General features: G+C 49.0%; 1 protein-coding gene across 1 annotated transcript in view; it reads right to left on the reverse strand.

Annotated features, from left to right (window-relative positions):
• Window positions 1-18,182, reverse strand: part of LOC144674610 (docking protein 4-like) — a 154,303-nt gene that overhangs the window by 25,167 nt on the left and 110,954 nt on the right. Inside the window, exon 7 of the mRNA XM_078535881.1 lies at window positions 7,219-7,342. Within this exon, the coding sequence (XP_078392007.1) occupies window positions 7,219-7,342 (124 nt within the window). The remainder of the gene's footprint in view (window positions 1-7,218; window positions 7,343-18,182) is intronic.

The raw sequence follows: 18,182 nt of genomic DNA on the forward strand, positions 1-18,182 counted from the left end.
TCCCCAGCAATCACTCCCAGCACAGGCACAGCACGGGTCTGATACAAAGTCAATCTCCGTCTACACTGTCCCCAGCAAACGTTCCCAGGGCAGGTACATCATGGGGTTAGATAGAGAGTAGAGATCCCTCTGCAATGTCCCTATCAAACACTCCCAGGACAGTTACAGCACGGGCTTAGATACAGAGTAAAGCTGCCTCTACACTGTCCCCATCAAACACTCCGAGGACAGATACTGCATGGGGTTAGATATAGAGTAGAGATCCCTCTGCAACGCCCCTATCAAACACTCCCGGTCAGGTACAGCATGGTATTAGATGCTGAGTAAATCTCCCTCCACACTTTCCCCAGCAATCACCCCCATGGCAGGTACAGCACGGGGTTTAGATACAGAGTAAATCTCCCTCTACATTGTCCCCATCAAACACTACCAGGCCGGCACAGCACGGGGTCTGATACCATGTCAATCTCCGTCTACACTGTTCCCAGCAAACACTCCCAGAGCAGGTACAGCACGGGGTTAGATACAGAGTAAAGCTCCCTCTACACTGTCCCCATCAAACACGCCCAGGGGAAGTACAGCATGGGGTTAGATTCAGAGTAATGCTCCCTCTATACTGTCCACATCAAAAACTCCCAGGGCAGTTACAGCACGGGGTTAGATACAGAGTAAATCTCCCTCTACACCGTCCACATCAAACGCTCACAGGACAGCAATAGTACGGGTTTAGATACAGAGTAAATCTCCCTCTACACAGTCCCTATCAAACACTACCAGGCCGGCACAGCACGGGGTCTGATACAAAGTCAATCTCCGTCTACACTGTTCCCAGCAAACGCTCCGAGGGCAGGTACAGCACGGGATTAGATACAGAGTAAAGCTCCCTCTACAGCGTCCCCATCAAACATGCCCAGGGGAAGTATAGCATGGGGTTAGATTCAGAATAATGCTCCCTCTACACTGTTCACATCAAAAACTCCCAGGGCAGTTACAGCACGGGGTTAGAAACAGAGTAAAGCTACCTCAACACTGTCCCCATCAAACACTCCCAGGCCGGCACAGCACGGGGTCTGATACAAAGTCAATCTCCGTCTACACTGTTGCCAGCAAACAATCCCAGGGCAGTTACAGCATGGGGTTAGGTACAGAGTAAAGCTCCCTCTACACTGTCCCCATCAAACATTCAAAGGACAGGTACCACAAGGGGTTAGATCCTGAGTTAAGCTCCCTCTGCACTGTCCCCATCAAACACTCTCAGGGCAGATACAGCATGGGCTTAGATACAATGTAAAGCTCCTTTTACACTGTCCCCATCAAACACTCCCAGGGCAGGTACAGCATGGGGTTAGATACAGAGTAAAGCTCCTTTAATACTGTTCCCATCAAAAACTCCCAGGACAGGTACAGCACGGTGTTAGATACAGGGTAATGCTTCCTCCACACTGCCCCCATCAAACACTACCAGAACTGGTACAGCACGGGGTTAGATACAGAGAAATCTCCCTCTACACTGTCCCAAGCAAATACTCCCAAGACAGGTACAGCACGGGGTTAGATACAGAGTAATGGTCCCTCTACACTGTCCCCAGCAAACACTCCCGGGACAAGTATAGCACGGGGCTAGATACAGAGTACAGCTCCCTCTACACTGCCCCCATCGAACACTCCCAGTACAAATACAGCACTGGGTTAGATACAGAGAAATCTGCCTCTACACTGTCCCCATCAAACACTTCCAGGACAGGTACAGTACAGGGTTAGTTACAGAGTAAAGCTCCCTCTACAACATCCGCATCAAACACTCCCAGGACAGGTACAGCACGGGGTTAGATACAGAGTACAGATCCCTCTGCAATGTCCCTATCAAACACACCCGGTCAGGTACAGCATGGTATTAGATGCTGAGTAAATCTCCCCCTACACTTTCCCCAGCAATCATTCCCATGGCAGGTACAGCATGGGGTTGAGATACAGAGTAATTCTCACTCTACATTGGCCCCATCAAACACTACTAGGCCGGCACAGCACGGGGTCTGATACAAAGTCAATCTCCAACTACACTGTTCCCAGCAAAGACTTCCAGGGCAGGTAAAGCACGGGGTTAGATACAGAGTAAAGCTCCCTCTACACTGTCCCCATCAAACACACCTAGGGGAAGTACAGCATGGGCTTAGATACAAAGTAAAGCTCCTTTTACACTGTCCCCATCAAACACTCCAGGGACAGTTACAGCACAGTGTTAGAGAAGGAGTAAATCTCTCACTACACTGTCCCCATCAAACACTCCCAGCACAGGCACAGCACGGGTTGTGATCCAAAGTCAATCTCCGTCTACATTGTCCCCAGCAAACACTCCCAGGGCAGGTACATCACGGGGATACATACAGAGTAAAGCTCTCTCCACAATGTACCCATCAAACACGCTCAGGGGAGGTACAGCATGAGGTTAGATACAGAGTAAATCTCCCACTGCACTGTCCACAACAAACACTCACAGGACAGGTACAGTATGAGGTTCGATATAGAGTAAATCTCCCTCTACACTGTCCACGGTAAACACTCCCAGGACAGGTACAGCACGGGGTAAGATACAGAGTAAAGCTCCCTCTACATTGTCCCCATCAACACTCCCAGGACAGGTACAGCACGGGATTAGATACAGAGTAAATCTCCCTCTACACTGCCCCCATCAAACACTCACAGGACAGGTACAGCACGGGGTTAGATACAGAGTAAAGCTCCCTCTACACTGCCCCCATCAAACACTCATAGGACAGGAACAGCACGGGGTTAGATACAGAGTAAAGCTCCCTCTACATTGTCCCCATCAAACACTACCAGGCCGGCACAGCACGGGGTCTGATACAAATTCAATCGCCGTCTACCCTGTTCCGAGCAAACACTCCCAGGGCAGGTAAAGCACGGAGTTAGATACAGAGTAAAGCTCCCTCTACATTGTCCCCATCAAACACTCCCAGGACAGGCACAGCAGTTGGTTAGATACAGAGTAAAGCTCGCTCTACACTGTCCCCATCAAACACTCGCAGGGCAGTTACAGCATGGGGTTAGGTACAGCGTAAAGCTCCCTCTACACTGTCCCCATCAAACACTCCCAGCCCAGGCACAGCACGGGTTTAGATACAGAGTAAATCTCCCTCTACACGGTCTCCATCAAACACTCACAGGACAGGTACAGCAAGGAGTTAGATACAGAGTAAAGCTCCCTCTGCACTGTCTCCATCAAAGAATCTCAGGGCAGGTACAGCATGGGCTTAGATACAAAGTAAAGCTCCTTTTACACTGTCCCCATCAAACACTCCCAGGACAGGTATTGCACAGTGTTAGATACAGGGTTAAGCTTCCTCTGCACTGCCCCTATCATACACTCCCAGGAAGGTACAGCACAGGTTTAGATATAGAGCAAAGCTCCCTCTACACTGCCCCCATCGAACACTCCCAGGACAAGTAGAGCACGGGGTTAGAAACAGAGAAATCTCCCTCTACACTGTCCCAAGCAAATACTCCCCAGACAGGTACAGCACGGGGTTAGATACAGAGTAATGGTCTCTCTGCACCGTCCCCATCAAACACTCCCAAGGCAGGTACAGGACAGGGTTAGATACAGAGTAAATCTCGCTCCAAACTGTCCGCATCAAACATTCCCAGGACTGGTACATCACGGGGTTAGATACAGAGTAAAGCTCCCTCTACACTGTCCGTATCAAACCCTCCGAGGACACGTACAGCACGGGGTTAGATGCAGAGTAAAGCTCCCTCTACACTGTCCGCATCAAACCCTCCCAGGACACATACAGCACGGGGTTAGATGCAGAGTAAAGCTCCCTCTTCACTGTCCCCACCAAACACTGACAGGACAGGTACAGCATGGGGTGAGGTGCAGAGTAATGCTCCCTCTACACTGTCCATCAATCACTCCCAGGACAAGTACAGTATGAGGTTCGATATAGAGGAAATCTTCGTCTGCACCGTTCCCAGCAAACACTCCAAGGCAGGTACAGCACGGTGGTAGATACATGCTAAAGCTCCCTCTACACTGTCCCCATCAAACACTCGCAGGGCAGTTACAGCACGGGGTTAGGTACAGAGTAAAGCTCCCTCTACACTGTCCCCATCAAACACTCCCAGTGCAGGCACAGCACGGGTTTAGATACAGAGTAAATATCCATCTACACGGTCCCCATCAAACACTCACAGGACAGGCACAGCAAGGAGTTAGATACAGAGTAAAGATCCCTCTGCACTGTCCCCATCAAAGAATCTCAGGGCAGGTACAGCATGGGCTTAGATACAAAGTAAAGCTCCTTTTACACTGTCCCCATCAAACACTCCCAGGACAGGTATTGCACAGTGTTAGATACAGGGTTAAGCTTCCTCTGCACTGCCCCCACCAAACACTCCCAGGAAGGTACAGCACAGGTTTAGATATAGAGCAAATTTCCCTTTACACTGCCCCCATCAAACAGTCCCAGGAAGGTACAGCACAGGTTTAGATATAGAGCAAAGCTCCCTCTACACTGCCCCATCGAACACTCCCAGAACAAGTAGAGCACGGGGTTAGAAACAGAGAAATCTCCCTCTACACTGTCCCAAGCAAATACTCCCCAGACAGGTACAGCACGGGGTTAGATACAGAGTAAAGCTCCCTCTACACTGTCCCCATCAAACACTCAGAACAGGTACAGCACCGGGTTAGATAAAGAGTAAAGCTCCCCCTACACTGTCCATCAGTCACTCCCAGGACAGGTACAGCACGGGATTAGATACAGAGTAAAGCTCCCTCTACACTGTCCATCAAACACTCCCAGGACAGGTACCGCATGGGGTTAGATACAGAGTAAAGCTCCCTCTACACTGTCCCCATCAAACAGTGCCAGGACAGGTACAGCATGGGGTTAGATACAGAGTAAAGCTCCCTCTACACTGCCCATCAAGCACTCCGGAGACAGGCACAGCACGGGATTAGATACAGAGTTAAGCTCCCTCTACACTGTCCCCATAAAACACTCCCAGGACAGGTACAGCACGGGGTTAGATACAGAGTAAAGCTCCCTCTACACTGTCCATCAAACACTCCCAGGACAGGTACAGCACGGGATTAGATACAGAGTAAATCTCCCTCTACACTGCCCCCATCAAACACTCACAGGACAGTTACAGCATCGGGTTAGATACAGAGTAAAGCTCCCTCTACACTGTCCCCATCAAACACTCAGAACAGGTACAGCACCGGGTTAGATACAGAGTAAAGCTCCCTCTACACTGTCCCCATCAAACACTCCCAGGACAGGTACCACATGGGGTTAGATACAGAGTAAAGCTCCCTCTACACTGTCTCCATCAAACAGTGCCAGGACAGGTACAGCATGGGGTTAGATACAGAGTAAAGCTCCCTCTACACTGCCCATCAAGCACTCCGGAGACAGGCACAGCACGGGATTAGATACAGAGTTAAGCTCCCTCTACACTGTCCCCACCAAACACTCCCAGGACAGGTACAGCACGGGGTTACATACAGAGTAAAGCTCCCTCTACACTGTCCCCATCAAACACTCCCAAGGCAGGTACAGTACGGTGTTAGATACAGAGTAAATCTCCCTCTACACTGTCCCCATCAAACACTCCCAGGACAGGTACAGCACGGGGTTACATACAGAGTAAAGCTCCCTCTACACTGTCCCCATCAAACACTCCCAAGTCAGGTACAGTACGGTGTTAGATACAGAGTAAATCTAGCTCTACACTGTCCGCATCAAACACTCCGGAGACAGGCACAGCACGGGGTTAGATACAGAGTTAAGCTCCCTCTACACTGTCCCCATCAAACACTCCCAGGACAGGTACAGCACGGGGTTAGATACAGAGTTAAGCTCCCTCTACACAGTCCCCATCAAACACTCCCAGCACAGGTACAGCACGGGGTTAGATACAGAGTGAAGCTCCCTCTACACTGGCCCCATCAAACACTCCGGAGACAGGCACAGCATGGGTTAGATACAGAGTAAAGCTCCCTCCACACTGTCCCCATCAAACACTCCCAGGACAGGTACAGCACGGGGTTAGATACAGAGTAAAGCTCCTTTTACGCTGTCCCCATCAAACACTCCCTGGACAGGTACAGCACGGGGTTAGATACAGAGTTAAGCTCCCTCTAAACTGTCCCCATCAAGCGCTCCGGAGACAGGTACAGCACGGGGTTAGATACAGAGTAATGCTGCTTTTACACTGTTCCCTTTCAAACACTCCCAGGAGAGGTACTGCATCGGGTTAGATACAGAGTAAAGCTCCCTCTGCACTGTCCCCATCAAACACTCCGGCGACAGGCAGAGCACGTTGTTATGGAATCACGGAGTCATTTACGACACAGAGGGCACACATTTGCCCAGTCGAGTTTATGCTACCTCTCTGTGGAACAATCTAGTCAGTCCCATTCCCTCAGTTGTTTCCCATAGCTTTCCAAGTTTATTTCCTTCTATTGCTCATCCAATTGTTTTTGAAATTATTCTTCATCTCTGCTTCCACCACCCTCGTGGGCAGTGAGTTCCAGGTCATTCCCACTCACTGTGTAAAAAACCTCTTCCTCACATTCCCCTGCATCTCTTGCTCCAAACCTTAAACCTCTGTCCCTTGGTCCTTGTACCACCAGCTAATGGGAAGAGTTTATCTTTGTCTCCCTTATCTAAACCCGCCATCATCTTATACACCTCTGTCAAATTTCCCCTCAATCTCCTTTGCTGCAGGGAGAACAACCCCAGCTTCTCCAACCTAATCTTGTAACTAAAATCCCTCATCTCTGGAACCATTCTGGTAAATCGCCTCTGCACCCTCTCAAAGACCCTCACATCCTTCCTAATGTGTGGTGACCAGAACTGGACACAATCCTCTAGTTGGGGCCCAACCAGAGTTTTACAAATGTTCAGCGCTACTTCCCTAATTTTGTACTCAATGCCCCTATTTATAAAGTGTTCATGATTTACATACAGAGTTAAAGCTATTGCTTCCCAGTCTTTCGAGGGAATTGAGCGTTGTGGGGAGCAGGTAGGAAAGTGGAGTTGGGGCCACAATCAGATCAGCTGTGATCTTACTGAATGGCAGAGAAGGCTCCAGGGCCAAATCGCCTCCCACTGCTCCAAATATGATCTTAGTGTGCCTGTCCTATAAAAGTGTGAACATTCCCCTGGGTACAATGTCCCCTCTTACGGTTGCTGTGCTCCATTTCTCCGGTGTGCTGTGAGCTTGTTATATGGTGCCAGAAGGCACTGCGTGGGAGTACGGCACTAGACGAAGATGGGAGCTGTTCCAGTTCCACACTCTTGTTCAATAGCTGCAAACATAACACAAAAAAACACAATCTCAGAATAAACCTCCTGTCCATTGCTTAAGCTCTTAAACCCAGAGACAGCTCACATCCTGCCAGTCACTGCTGCCAGCTAGAAGCATGAGGGAGTCCTGCTTAATTATTATTGGGGTATTCAACCATGGCAGCATCACTTTCTAAACCAATCCTGATTAAACATAGAATGGTTATACTACCCCTTCCCCACACACACGACACGGAGCCCAATTATCCTCCTCCTCCCCAACACACAACACTGAGCACAGTCATACTACCCCTCCCCCACACACACAGCACTGAGCCCAATTATCCTCCTCCTCCCCCACACACAACGCTGAGCACTGTCATACTACCCCTCCCCCACACACACAGCACTGAGCCCAATTATCCTCCCCCTCCCCAACACACAACGCTGAGCACAGTCATACTACCCCTCCCCCACACACACAGCACTGAGCCCAATTATCCTCCCCCTCCCCAACACACAACACTGAGCACAGTCATATTACCCCTCCCCCACACACACAGCACTGAGCCCAATTATCCTCCCCCTCCCCCACACACAACACTGAGCACAGTCATATTACCCCTCCCCCACACACACAGCACTGAGCCCAATTATCCTCCCCCTCCCCCACACACAACACTGAGCACAGTCATATTACCCCTCCCCCACACACACAGCACTGAGCCCAATTATCCTACCCCTCCCCCACACACAACACTGAGCACAGTTATAATACCCCTCCCCCACACACAGCACTGAGCCCAGTTATCCTACCCCTCCCCCACACACAACACTGAGCACAGTTATAATACCCCTCCCCCACACACAGCACTGAGCCCAGTTATACTACCTGCCCCCACAAAAACAACACTGAGCATAGTTATATTACCCCTCCCCCACACACAGCACTGAGCCCAGTTATATTACCCCTCCCCCACACACAACACTAAGCCCAGATATACTACCCGTCCCCCACACACAGCACTGAGCCCAGTTATATTACCCATCTCCCACACACACAGCACTGAGCCAAGTTATACTGCTCCTCCCCCACACACAGCACTGAGCCCAGTTATACTGCTCCTCCCCCACACACAGCACTGAGCCCAGTTATACTGCTCCTCCCCCACACACAGCACTGAGCCCAATTATCCTCCCCCTCCCCAACACACAACACTGAGCACAGTCATATTACCCCTCCCCCACACACACAGCACTGAGCCCAATTATCCTCCTCCTCCCCAACACACAACACTGAGCACAGTCATATTACCCCTCCCCCACACACACAGCACTGAGCCCAATTATCCTACCCCTCCCCCACAAAAACAACACTGAGCACAGTTATAATACCCCTCCCCCACACACAGCACTGAGCCCAGTTATACTACCTGCCCCCACAAAAACAACACTGAGCATAGTTATATTACCCCTCCCCCACACACAGCACTGAGCCCAGTTATACTACCCGTCCCCCACACACAACACTAAGCCCAGATATACTACCCGTCCCCCACACACAGCACTGAGCCCAGTTATATTACCCATCTCCCACACACACAGCACTGAGCCAAGTTATACTGCTCCTCCCCCACACACAGCACTGAGCCCAATTAACCTCCCTCTCCCCCACACACACAGCACTGAGCCCAGTTATACTGCTCCTCCCCCACACACACAGCACTGAGCCCAGTTATACTGCTCCTCTCCCACACACAGCACTGAGCCCAGTTATACTACCTGTCCCCCACACACAGCACTGAGCCCAGTTATACTACCCGTCCCCCACACACAGCACTGAACCCAGTTATACTACCCGTCCCCCACACATAGTACTGAGACCAGTTATACTACCCGTCCCCCACACACAGCACTGAGCCCAGTTATACTACCCGTCCCCCACACACAGCACTGAGCCCAGTTATACTACCCGTCCCCCACACACAACACTAAGCCCAGATATACTACCCGTCCCCCACACACAGCACTGAGCCCAGTTATATTACCCATCTCCCACACACACAGCACTGAGCCAAGTTATACTGCTCCTCCCCCACACACAGCACTGAGCCCAATTAACCTCCCTCTCCCCCACACACACAGCACTGAGCCCAGTTATACTGCTCCTCCCCCACACACACAGCACTGAGCCCAGTTATACTGCTCCTCTCCCACACACAGCACTGAGCCCAGTTATACTACCTGTCCCCCACACACAGCACTGAGCCCAGTTATACTACCCGTCCCCCACACACAGCACTGAACCCAGTTATACTACCCGTCCCCCACACATAGTACTGAGACCAGTTATACTACCCGTCCCCCACACACAGCACTGAGCCCAGTTATACTACCCGTCCCCCACACACAGCACTGAGCCCAGTTATACTACCCGTCCCCCACACACAGCACTGAGCCCAATTATACTCCCCATCCCCCACACACAGCACTGAGCCCAGTTATACTACCCCTCCCCCACACACACAGCACTGAGCCCAGTTATACTACCCCTCCCCCACACAGAGCACTGAGCCCAGTTATACTACCCGTCCCCCACACACAGCACTGAGCCCAGTTATACTGCTCCTCCCCCCCACACACAGCACTGAGCACAGTCATACTAACCCTCCCCCACACACAAAGCACTGAGCACAATCATACTACCCCTCCCCCACACACACAGCACTGAGCCCAGTTATACTGCTCCTCCCCCCCACACACAGCACTGAGCACAGTCATACAACCCCTCCCCCACACACAAAGCACTGAGCCCAGTTATACTACCCCTCCCCCACACACACAGCACTGAGCCCAGTTATACTACCCCTCCCCCACACACAGCACTGAGCCCAGTTATACTACCCGTCCCCCACACACAGCACTGAGCCCAGTTATATTACCCCTCCCCCACACACAGCACTAAGCCCAGTTATATTACCCATCCCCCACACACAGCACTGAGCCCAGTTCTACTACCCGTCCCCCACACACAGCACTGAGCCCAGTTCTACTACCCGTCCCCCACACACAGCACTGAGCCCAGTTATACCACCCCTCGCCCACACATAGCACTGAGCGCAGTTATTCTACCCATCCCCCACACACAGCACTGAGCCCAGTTATACTACCCGTCCCCCAAACACACAGCACTGAGCCCAGTTATACTACCCCTCCCCCACACACAAAGCACTGCGCCCAGTTATACTACCCCTCCCCCACACACAGCACTGAGCCCAGTTATACTACCCCTCCCTCACACACAGCACTGAGCCCAGTTATACTACCCCTCCCCCACACAGAGCATTGAGTCCAGTTATACTACCCATCCCCCACACACAGCACTGAGCCCAGTTATACTGCTCCTCCCCCCCACACACAAAGCACTGAGCACAATCATACTGCCCCTCCCCCACACACACAGCACTGAGCCCAGTAATACTGCTCCTCCCCCCCACACACAGCACTGAGCACAGTCATACTACCCCTCCCCCACACACAGCACTGAGCCCAGATATATTACCTGACCCCCACACACACAGCACTGAGCCCAGTTATACTACCCGTTCCCCACACACAGCACTGAGCCCAGTTATACTACCTGTCCCCAACACACACAGCACTGAGCCCAGTTATAATACCCGTCCCCCACACACAGCACTGAGCCCAGTTATATTACCCCTCCCCCACACAGAGCACTGAGCCCAGTTATACTACCCGTCCCCCACACACAGCACTGAGCCCAGTTATACTGCTCCTCCCCCCCACACACAGCACTGAGCACAGTCATACTAACCCTCCCCCACACACAAAGCACTGAGCACAATCATACTACTCTTCCCCCACACACACAGCACTGAGCCCAGTTATACTGCTCCTCCCTCCCACACACAGCACTGAACACAGTCATACAACCCCTCCCCCACACACAGCACTGAGCCCAGATATATTACCCGACCCCCACACACACAGCACGGATCCCAGTTATACTACCCATCCCCCACACACAGCACTGAGCCCAGTTATACTACCCATCCCCCACACACAGCACTGAGCCCAGTTATACTACCCCTCCCCCACACACACAGCACTGAGCCCAGTTATACTACCCCTCCCCCACACGCACAGCACTGAGCCCAGTTATACTACCCCTCCCCCACACACACAGCACTGAGCACAGTTATACTACCCGTCCCCCACACACAGCACTGAGCCCAGTTATATTACCCCTCCCCCACACACAGCACTGAGCCCAGTTATATTACCCATCCCCCACACACAGCACTGAGACCAGTTATACTGCTCCTCCCCCACACACAGCACTGAGCCCAGTTCTACTACCCGTCCCCCACACACAGCACTGAGCCCAGTTATACTACCCCTCCCCCACACACACAGCACTGAGCCCAGTTTTGCTGCTCCACCCTCACAAACAGCACTGAGCCCAGTTATACTACCCCTCCCCCACACACACAGCACTGAACCCAGTTATACTACCCCTCCCCCACACGCAGCACTGAGCACAGTTATACTACCCGTCCCCCACACACAGCACTGAGCCGAGTTCTACTATCCCTCCCCCACACACACAGCACTGAGCAGTTATACTGCTCCACCCCCACACACAGCACTGAGCCCAGTTATACTACCCCTCCCCCACACACAGCACTGAACCCAGTTGTACTACCCCTCCCCCACACACAGCACTGAACCCAGTTATACTACCCCTCCCCCAAACACACAGCACTGAGCCCAGTTATATTGCCCTTCTGCCCCCCCCCCCCACAGTGCATCAGCCAGGTTTACTGTGCCCCACCCCCGACACACACTTCGCACAGGGCACTGAACCCAGCATGTAGTGCCTAGCCCTGGTTGCTGTTGAGAAGGTGGTGGTGAGCTGCCTTCTTGAACCGCTGCAGTTCATGTTTTGTAGGTGCACCCACAGTGCTGTTAGTGAGGGAGTTCCAAGATTTTGAGCCAGCGACAGTGAAGGAATGGCGATATATTTCCAAGTCAGGATGGTGAGTGACCTGGAGGGGAACTTCCAGGTGGTGGTGTTCCCACGTGTCTGCTGCCCTTGTCCTTCTAGATGGTAGTGGTCGTGGGTTTGGAAGGGGAATGGTGAGTTCCAGCTGTGCCTCGTGTAGATGGTACACACTGCTGCCACTGTGCGTCAGTGATGACTTGTGCCTTCCAGATGGTGGACAGGCTTTGGGGAGTCTGGGAGTGAGTTACTCACGCCAGGATTCATAGCCTCTGGATCACTCACTCGGCATCTCTGGCTGAAGATGGTTACAAAAGCTTCAGCCTGTGTGTTGCACTGATGTGCTGAACTACCCTGTCATTCATCCTGATGGGAATATTTATGGAGCCTCCTCCATTAGTTGTTTAACTGTCCAAACCAATATGTGACCATTCATTACTGTGACGGGTTCCAGCTCATTAATCACACTGGGACGAGAGTACTGGTGAATCAAATAACTTGGGCTGTGGATACGGCTTGGAAGCTAATAGTGTGTGGGGGTGGGGAAGGTGTTGAGAGGAAGGGATATTTATAAAATGGTGGGGGTAGATGGCATTGAGAGAGTGGACATTTATAAATGGGGGGGAGCTGGTGTTGAGAGCATGGGATATGTATAAATTGGGTGAGTTGGTGTTGAGAGGATGGGATATTTATAAATTGGGGGGGTGGTGTTGAGAGGATGGGATATTTATAAATTGGGGGGGATGGTGTTGAGAGGATGGGATATTTATAAATTGGGGGAGTTGGTGTTGAGAGGATGGGATATTTATAAATTGGGTGCGATGGTGTGGAGAGGATCGGATATTTATAAATTGGGGGGGTAGTGTTGAGAGGATGGGATATTTATAAATAGGGAGAGTTGGTATTGAGAGGATGGGATATTTATAAATTGGGTGCGATGGTGTGGAGAGGATGGGATATTTAAAAATTGGGGGGGTTGTGTTGAGAGTATGGGATATTTATAAATTGGGAGAGTTGGTGTTGAGAGGATGGGATATTTATAAATTGGGGGCGATGGTGTTGAGAGGATGGGATATTTATAAATTGGGGGGGTGGTGTTGAGAGGATGGGATATTTATAAATTGGGGGGGTGGTGTTGAGAGGATGGGATATTTATAAATTGTGGGGGGGGGGTGTTGAGAGGATGGGATATTTATAAATTGAGGGGATGATGTTGAGAGGGTGGGATATTTATAAATCGGGGAGTGGGTGTTGAGAGGATGGGATATTTAAAAATTGGAGGGGTGTTGTTGAGAGGATTGGAAATTTATAAATTCTGGGGGATGGTGATGAGAGGATGGGATATTTATAAATTGGGGGAGTTGGTGTTGAGAGAATGGGATATTTAAAAATTGGGGGGATTGGTGTTCAGAGGATGGGATATTTATAAATTGGGGGGGATGGTGTTGAGAGGACAGGATAATTATAACTGGGGGCGATGGTGTTAAGAGGATGGGATATTTATAAATTGGGTGGGTTGGTGTTGAGAGGATGGGATATTTATAATTTGGCGTGGTGGTGTTGAGAGGATGGGATATTTATAAATTGGTGGGTATGGTGTTAAGAGGATGGGATATTTATAAATTGGTGGGTATGGTGTTTAGAGGATGGGATATTTATAATTTGGGGGGATGGTGTTGAGAGGATGTGATATTCAGAAATTGGTGGGGATGGTGTTGAGAGGATGGGATATTTATAAATTGGGGGAGATGGTGTTGAGTGGATGGGATATTTAAAAATTGGTGGGGGTGGTGTTGAGTGGATGGGATATGTGTAAATTGAGGGGGGTGTGGTGTTGAAAGGATAGGATATTTATTAATTGGGGGAGTGGGTGCTGAGAGGATGGGATATTTAAAAATCGGAGGGATGTTGTTGAGAGGATGGGAAATTTATAAATTAGGGGGGATGGTGTTGAGAGGATATTATATTTATAAATTAGGGGGGATGGTGTTGAGAGGATGGGATATTTATAAATTTGTGGATATGGTGTTGAGAGGATGGGATATTTAAAAATGGGGGGGGTGTTGTTTAGAGGATGGGATATTTATAAATTGTGTGGGATGGTGTTGAGAGCATGGGATATTTATAACTTGGTGGGTATGGTGTTTAGAGGATGGGATATTTATAAATTGTGTGGGATGGTGTTGAGAGGATGGGATATTTATAAATTGGTGGGTATGGTGTTTAGAGGATGGGATATTTATAAATTGTGTGGGATGGTGTTGAGAGGATGGGATATTTATAACTTGCTGGGGGTGGTGTTCAGAGGATGGGATATTTATAAATTGGTGGGTTAGTGTTTGGAGGATGGGATATTTAAAAATTGGGGGGATGGTGTTGAGAGGATAGGATATTTAGAAATTGGTGGGGATAGTGTTGAGAGGATGGGATATTTATAAATTGGTGAGGATGGTGTTGAGAGGATGGGTGTTTATAAATTGGTGGGGATGGTTTCGAGATGATGGGATATTTATAAATTGGTGAGGATGGTGTTGAGAGGATGGGTGTTTATAAATTGGTGGGGATGGTTTCGAGATGATGGGATATTTATAAATTGGTGGGGATGGTGTTGAGAGGATGGGATATTTAAAAATTTGGGGGGGTATTGTTGAGAGGATGGGATATTTATAAATTGGTGGGGTTGGTGTTGAGAGGATGGTGTATCTATAAATTGGGGGGGTAGGTTTTGAGAGAATGGGATATTTATAACTGGGGGGGATGGTGTTAAGAGGGTGGGATATTTGTAAATTGGGCGGGGGTGGTTTTGAAAGGATGGGATATTTAAATATTGAGGCGTTTGGTGTTGAGAGGATGGGATATCTATAAATTGGGGGGGATGGTGTTGAGAGGACGGGATAATTATAACTGGTGAGGGGGATGATGTTAAGAGGATGGGATATTTATAAATTTGGTGGGTTGGTGTTGAGAGGATGGGATATTTATAATTTGGAGTGGTGGTCTTGAGAGGATGGGATGTTTATAAATTGGGGTGGTGGTGTTGAGAGCATGGGATGTTTATAAATTTGGGTGGTGGTGTTGAGTGGATGGGATATTTATAAACTGGTGGGGATGGTGTTTAGAGGATGGGATATTTATAAATTGGGAGGATGGTGTTGAAATGATGGGATATTAATAATTTGGGGGTGGTGGTGTTGAGAGGATGGGTTATTTATAATTTGGGGTTATGGTGTTGAGAGTATGGATATTTATGAATTGGGAGGTGTTGTTGAGAGGATTGGATATTTATAACTGGGAGAGTTGGTGTTGAGAGGATGGAACATTTATAAATTTGGGGAGTTGCTGTTGTGTGGATGTGATATTTATAAATTGGGGGGGTTGGTGTTGAGAGGATGGGATATTTATAAATGGCAGTGGTAGTGTTGAGAGGATGGGATGTTTATAAATTGGGGGGTGGGTGTTGAGAGGATGGCATATTTATAATTTGGTAGGGATGGTGTTTAGAGGATGGGATATTTAAAAATCGGGGGAGTTGCTGTTGAGAGGATGGGACATTTATAAATTGGGGGGATTGGTGTTGAGAGGATGGCATATTTATAAATTGGGGGGGATGGTGTTGATTGGATGGGATATTTATTAATTTGGGGGGGGTTGGTGTTTAGAGAATGGGATATTTATAAACTGGGGGTTTGGTCTTGAGATTATAGGATATTTATAAATTGGGGGTGTGCTGTTGAGTGGATTGGATATTTATAACTGGGAAGTTCGTGTTGAGAGCATGAAATATTTATAAATTGGGGGGGGATGGTGTTGAGAGGATGTGACATTTATAAATTGGAGGGTTGGCGTTTAGGGGATGGGATATTTATAATTTGGGCGAGTTGGTGTTGAGAGGATGCGATATTTATAAATTGGGGGGGGATGGTGGTGAGAGGATGGGATATTTATAATTTGGTGGGTATGGTGTTTAGAGGATGGGATATTTATAAATTGGTGGGGATGGTGTTGAGAGGATGGGATATTTATAATTTGGGAGGGTGTTGTTGAGATGTTGGGCTATTTATAAATTGAGGGGATGGTGTTGAGAGGATGGATATTTATAAATTTGAAGTAAGGAGTCAAGGCCATCACACCATGTAACAACGTGGGTCATGAGAAGTAACCAGTGGCATGATGGGACCGAGAATTGAACGGTAATAGTCCTTCAGTGTATAACGTTAAATCAGGGAAAAACGGGTAATATGTTAAAATTAATGGTGCCTTAACCGAATGTGTGAAGTGTTTGTAACAAGACAGATGGCACAAATAGAGATAAATGGGTTTGATCAAATTCTCATTACACAGACATGGACCCAAGGTAACGAAAGTTGAAACTAAATATTCCAGGGTAGCTGACATTTTAAAAGGACAAGTGAATTGGAAAGGGTGGCTGGTGGCTGTATAGCTGATTTACTGATGGGGTACTATGTACATTGACAGTAGAGGCAGGAAATCAGAAAGTAAAATCAGCGTGGGTAGAGATTAGATATAACGGGTCAGAAAACTCTGGTCGAAGTCATTTATAGGTAACGAGTGTCATTTTTTATTGGACAGGAAACAAAAGCAGCTTGTAACAAAGGCAACATGATCATCATGGGGACTTCTTCAATTAGATTGGGCAGATCAAATTGGCAAAACTGTTTGGAAAATATGTTTATGGAATGCATTCAAGACCATTTTCTGGAACAATACATGATAGAATCCACCAAAGAAGAGACTATTTTAGCTTTGTTTTGTGCAATGTTACAGGGTTAATTAGTAATCTCATAGTAAGTGATCCTCTGGGGAGGACTGATCATAATATGGTAGAATGTCACAATGGCAAGAATTTTCCCACCAGCGAATGGGGGCGGGGCCCTCTCGCTGATGCGTAAAATGATGTGGAATGACATCGGGCGGAACTCTCGACGTCATCCTGCATCATTTGCATTTTCAGGTCAGCAGGGGGTGCAGCTGAGTCAGCTGTGCGCCCGCCAACCTGTCAACGGCCTATTGAGGCCATTCAAAAACCAATTAAAGTAATTAGTCGGGAGCTCTGGCAGCCACCTGAAAAAGCATGAAATCTCAACCATGGTCGGGATGGAACTAAAAAATTAACATTCACTTTTACGATAAATTATGTCCATGTCCTGACTCATGTGACATTGTCACATGAGGGGACATGGGTGGCAAATGAAATTTTCGAAACAAAATCTTTTTCCCTTTGGGAACTGATCTACCTGAGGCAGCACTTAGTCTCAGGAAGATCGAAGCGCACTCCCACTTTTGCCATTCCACCCCCCCCTTCGCCTGTACAGGGAGCGCACAGGGCTTTTGTGCGGAAGTCACACTGGGCGGTCCTTAATTGGCCCACCCATGAAAAATGGCGCCGCACCGCCGCCCACATCCACTCCCGCACTTCCCCCCACCCCCTCCACCGACGGGGAGAAAATTTGCCCGATGAGTTTAAGAGTGAGGTACAGAAGTCCAGAACTAGAGTTCTAAAGTTAAATGAAGCCAATGGCATTGATATAGGTGACAGTTAACTGAGGTAGATTAGAAAATGGGATTGAAGATTATTTCTATAAACTTAGATATTAGTTTATTAAGTAGAGGTGTGACAGGTCACCTCAGTGCCATGGGATACATGTCCTGTGCCATGTGTTAATTCCAGGATGCTTCCCATAACTTGGATAACCATTTGTGCAGCAAGTGGTGTCAGTTATAGCAGCTTGAACTTCCCGTTTCAGAGCTTGGGCAGCAGCTGGCATCACTGTCGTGAAGTTGAGATCTTCGTGGATAGCACATTTATTGATGTCACTGCC

Source organism: Cetorhinus maximus, unplaced genomic scaffold, assembly GCF_964194155.1.
Source record: "Cetorhinus maximus unplaced genomic scaffold, sCetMax3.hap1.1 HAP1_SCAFFOLD_726, whole genome shotgun sequence".
Lineage (NCBI taxonomy): Eukaryota > Metazoa > Chordata > Chondrichthyes > Lamniformes > Cetorhinidae > Cetorhinus > Cetorhinus maximus.